The sequence below is a fragment of the Nicotiana tabacum genome, chromosome 19 (genome assembly GCF_000715075.1).
Source record: "Nicotiana tabacum cultivar K326 chromosome 19, ASM71507v2, whole genome shotgun sequence".
Taxonomy (NCBI): Eukaryota; Viridiplantae; Streptophyta; class Magnoliopsida; order Solanales; family Solanaceae; genus Nicotiana; species Nicotiana tabacum.
The window spans coordinates 78,686,114-78,691,588 of record NC_134098.1 but is presented as its reverse complement, the minus strand read 5'-3'; the positions used below and the strand labels follow the sequence as shown (position 1 = coordinate 78,691,588).

At 34.0% G+C, this 5,475-nt stretch overlaps 1 protein-coding gene across 1 annotated transcript; it reads right to left on the bottom strand.

The window, feature by feature from the left end:
* Nucleotides 1-1,821: 1,821 nt before the first annotated feature.
* On the bottom strand, nt 1,822-3,948 carry LOC107779592 (uncharacterized). The gene is made up of 2 exons (XM_016600043.2): nt 3,518-3,948; nt 1,822-2,385 (listed from the first exon to the last, which is right to left on the bottom strand). Exons 1-2 carry the CDS (start codon nt 3,896-3,898, stop codon nt 2,029-2,031), a joined length of 738 nt encoding a protein of 245 aa, XP_016455529.1. The 5' UTR covers nt 3,899-3,948; the 3' UTR covers nt 1,822-2,028.
* Between the last annotated feature and the right edge of the window lie 1,527 nt (nt 3,949-5,475).

The following is a 5,475-nucleotide window of genomic DNA, read 5'->3' as shown; positions in this document are numbered from 1 at the left end:
AATAACTAACTACTAACGGGTTGTAGACAAGAATTGGAATGATCTAAGATTATGATTTCCCCTATCATCGGAATCTTTTTTGCTACGTTTTCTATAAATTTGCCTAAGTCTTCTCTACCGATCATGAACGCTCCGAGTGTTGTATTTCTCTCCCGAGTAACTATCACAATTTACTAGACATATTCTCTCGAATTACACTAGTTGGCATTAAGTACGGCTTACTCGGATCGCGCCAAGGTTTCGTTATCCCTAATCCCACCTTTAAACCCTCCGTATTGATCCCTCATATACGTTAGGAGTGATGTTGTTCAACAATTATCTAAATATGCACTCTTTCCCGAGTAATACACACTAAATATGCACAGTTGATTGAGGGCCCTTCAATCAACAACAATGATAATATAGTTGAACAAACAGAGAAAATACCACGGTAAATCTTTATTAACGTAACAGGAAAATCATCCTCCAATAGGTTCCATCAAAACCCTAGATTAGGATATTAGCTACTCATACTCATAGTAACAATATCCCAGATATTTTGCATAATTAAATTACAAGTAAAGATGAAAGGATGTAGAAATCAATGATTCTAACTCCCAACGGTTGTTTCACGAGCTATCCTTACCTCCGGTTGCAAAACTTCCTCAAAAATAGCGTTTTTAGGTCTATTTATATGTGTAGGAAAAGACCTAAACGCGTAGGCCAAATCCTAGTCAAACCAGAAGACGAAATAAGTCTTCAAAGCTCGGAATGTGCGTGCCTCGGACCTGGCCTCGCGAGGCATAACGCCAGCTTAAGCTCGCCCAAGGCCTGGCGTCGCAAGGTATAACGCCTGCTTGAGCTCGCCCCAGGCCTGGCGTCGCCAGCTCCCACGCGAGTTAAAGGGCTCGCCCAGCCTGCTCTAACGCCTGCTCTAGGCCTGGCTTCGCCAGCTTTTCATTTGTCGGCTGCTCACTTCTTTCTTTCTTCTTTTCAACTGTTTTCGAGCACGCTTTAGACTTTAATTATTCCTTTTGTTTTACTTTCATCTCCAATTCACCTACACATAAAATAGACTCCATTACGTGCAAATAAAGTGTAATTTATCATTAAAGCATATAAAATGCAAGGCGAGTAATGTGCTAAACTATGGAATTATAGTCACACATCACAGGTACTTCAAATCAGCCATTCAGTGATTGAGCTAATATTGGAAACAATGAAATTTACAATTTCCTAACTATTTTTCTGTTTTTTCTCACTTCTTGTAAAGAATTTGTTTTGATAAAGTTCAAAGGAATATAATATCTCAATTCGATGAATACAGTAAATGAATTAATCACCATTAAGAGTGGATTGGATTCAATTTAACTTGATCTCCAACTTTAATTAATACGTGTTCCATTGTTCTTGCAATCAAATTTTGAATCCTTGGATTAAATTCTCTGTGAGTTTTTGTAATTATTATGAAATTAATAACATAGAAGCGCTGTAACTAATGTTTATCGAGTACATAAATAATCCAGAGTGTATACATTGTTGCCTGTGGCGGAACCATATTAGCCCAAGGGTGGTCAATTAAATTTTTTTCGCCAGCAAATTATACTGTGGACGTATATATATTGATTATTGAATCTATTAATACAAGAAAAATATAATATAATGACAAAGTGGATTCAAAAAATACTTTATTCCATGGGTCTAGTTCATAATTGTAACATTTTAGTATTTTTTTGAATTCTCTTGTGTGAAATTCTACGTAGGCAGCTCCGCCTCTCGTACGTAGTCAGCATCGAAAAGGAATTGGACATTTTCTAGAAATGGAAATAACGTGAGAAAATATGCATGCATCATAAATACATTAAATTTCTACATTAGTGGTTCAATATTCCCATCCTAACATTAACATCCACCATTTTTTTCCACATCATAGCTAGCTATTAATAGTCCAACTTTCTTAGGTCCATAATCAAGTCTCTCACTCTGGAGAGATCTCCAATCTTGACCAGAAATTAAAATCCAATTAATTAAGCTGGTTTAATATTGCATTTATTTTGACATTAATGAACCAACGACCCCAGCAATAAGAGTAGTAGGATCTCCAAGAACTGCAGATATAATAAACTGCAGAGCTAAACCAGCCATCTCACAACATTTCTGAACTTTGCCTTTGCTTTTTCGATGATGAGTTTGAAGTGTTCCTTTCAGACTTGGGATCCTATTCTCCAGTTTTCTACAATTATTATAACTATTATTATTATTATTGGCACGACCAAAGTAGATCTCATGCCAACTATCCACAAGCATCTCTTTGACACATGCTACGTGCAAATTGTATTTCTTGCATGTTGATCTATAACTCCAGCTTCTCCCTTTCCTCCCGCACCTGTGGCATGACGCACTTACCTGCATAGACGAATTCAACATTTAAAGTTAGTGGATTCACAATGAGTATGATCAGATTAATTTTTTTTTAATAAATATATAGGCATAGTTCGAGTTGAAAGTAACAAGTTAGCTCGACTCACAAAACTAGCCCTACATCCGCCTTTACTTAATTATTCCGAACATATGGAGTATATGTTTGGTTAAGCTATATTTCCTTGATTTGACAATATGGACTTTAAAATAGGACAGAACAAGGTAATTAAAAAACTAGATTTCAATTACTTTAATGTAGAATTAATTTACCAAACAAGAAAAAAAAAAAAGATGCAATTTGACTTCAATTTTTTAACCCCGAATTCTCCAACTTTACCCTCTGAAGTCTGAACCTTCAAATTGTTAGAACTCAACTATTTTAGTTTATTCAACAATGAAACTATTTGATTGAGACTTCGATGTTAATTAGGTAGGAGCTTTTAACTAGATGCGGGAATTAGTTTCTCGAATGCTCATCTAGCTAACCGTTTTTTTTTGTGTGCGCGCAAAAGTTACTAAATTAGTTTTTGTCACTTAAAATTACTGAACTTATGGGTGGTTGCTCAAGAAAAATCAACCTGGTAAAATATCTACCCAAACACTAATAAATTATCATTTTTGTCATTTAGATGAGTAAACATGAAAATTGATAAAAATTTTGTGTATTAGTTCGATTCAACTTTTAAAATTAATTAATAGCCTGTTTGGCCAAGTTTCTAAAATCTGCTTATTTTGATAAATGCTTTTCAAAAAAATATTTTGGTGAGAATCGGTTTGTGTTTGGCTAATTAATTTGAAAAATATTTTTGAGCAGTAATTAATGTTTGGCCAAGCTTTTAAAAACTACTTTTAAGTATATTTTTCTCAAAAGTGCTTTTGGAGAGAAGCTATATTTTTTTCTTCTCAAAATCTGCTTCTGATTTTTCTTAAAAACACTTTTTTCCTTCCAAAAGTTTGGCTAAACGCCTCAATTTTTGGCCAAAAATACTTTTTGCCCACAAAAAAGCTCGGCCAATCAGGCTATTAATTGATTCCGGATAAGGGAAATGTGCCAAATTGAGCCGGAAAATCTATCATGAAAAATTAACTATTAATATGTCGACTAACAGCTCCATACCTTTCTATACAAGTAAAGCTTTACTTCTCCATCATCAAGAACCATAGGAAGCTTTGCACAACATGGATGAAGATCAAATCCACAAGACTTACAATGGTATAAAAATCCAGTAATATCCTTCTCACAAGCGTTGCAGTAGCGCGGCACGTTTCCCGGAGGACGAGAGAGGAACTGAAAAGAGCATTTTTTGTAAAAAGGATGAGTAATTGAAGCACAAGGAATTGCACAGTGCATATGGAGATCATAGTCACAAGTTGTGCATTTGTAACGAGACCCTATGCCTACTTCCTTACAACCATCACATTTAAATGGAAATTCTGAGTATTCAAATCTTAGCTTGTGTTGAGGGTGGCTAAAATGATATATTTCATTGTACTTCATTTTTTATAATAAAGTTTTTGGATATATCGCAGTACAAGAAAAGAATTCCAGTGATAAATATATAAAGATGATTCTTGGACTGTTGTTATAATTACTTTATGTATTGGATTTAAGAGTGGCTTGTACTTGAAGCAAGAAACAAGAGGGATGTATGCTGATGGTGATAGTTGCAAAATAATGAGTCCATGTCCATAGAAGAATCTTTAAACATCATCAAGAATAATGAAAGAAGAGAGACATAAGGCATATTAGTTCCATACTCCACCATAGAAAAAGGAATTTTTGCTTTAAATGATTAGTCATCAAGCCAATACTTTTGTTTTTCACTTATTCTTCTTTTTTTATAATATGATAACCGTAGTATCTTGGCTGGCTTGCGAATACCTCGATTAATTCCACGAAGTACCTATTTCCTATCTCCCACTGGTATAGTTATCGAGTAACTCTATCCATCAAAGCTTAGACTGATAAGAAGAAATCACTAAGTTTTTTTGCCACTAGCAGAATTTGAACCTAACACTTTATGGTTCTCAACCCATTTCATTGACCACTTATTCACACTCTTAAGTGGTTTTTCCCTTATTCTTTAGCAAGGAAAATTCAAATGATAAAAATCTATATGTGATGTAGATTCTTGGGTATAGTGTAATCAACTTATCCCTTAACCCCCCAAAAGTGGGATGATGAAGAACCTTGGTTGCAAGCAAGGTTTTCGATAATGGGACCTCTAGAAAGTCATAAATTCTTCCAAATTAATATCAATTTATTATCAAGAAAATGAGACTGTCGTAGTTCCTTTAAGAGAAATGACTAAAGAGGATTACAATACAAAATTAATCGTGTCTTAAGTCCTTAGATATATATAATTAGAAGAAATGAGGTGTACCATAAAATATCTAGTAAACATTTAAGGAATTTCTAAAAGAATAAGAATATGGCACCTTGAAAGTGGATTTTTGTCATGGCTAAGAAATCCTATTAGAAGATTTCCAAAGCGACATGTCAGAATCGTTCAATAAAGAAACAATTTCTTGAATGCAAGAACATTAGGGAGAAATTGGTATAGCTGGAATAAGATAAAGTCTGACGCAAAATAATGCGTAAAAAGGTTAAATACTGGTCAAATCCTAAACCAAAAGAGTCTTAATACTTTAAACAATCGCAAAAATTAAGCAGGAGTCCCAAATGTGGTCAAAAATCAAAATAGTGGAAATTATATTGGTCAAGATTTTAACCTCCAAACAAGTTACGAATTCGATAGAATCCAATATTTTGGAGTCGAACTAACTCCATATATTTGTACAAAATAATTCTAAACAAATTAAGATATATAATTGCATTTTAGAGTCACTCATACTCACTCTTCAACTACAGAGGATATGACAGCGCAATTGGGATATACAAAGAAGGAATAACATCTGGTTCTATTTAATTGGTGTAACGAAGGAACAAATTCTTTGGTCTTATTCATCGTAATCCTGATATTTATTTTTGCTAAAAGATTTATCTTTTTTCCAGTAGACTAAGTAATACTAGCATAGAATGGGCACAGAGAAAAGAGAAATGATTCTTGTTTG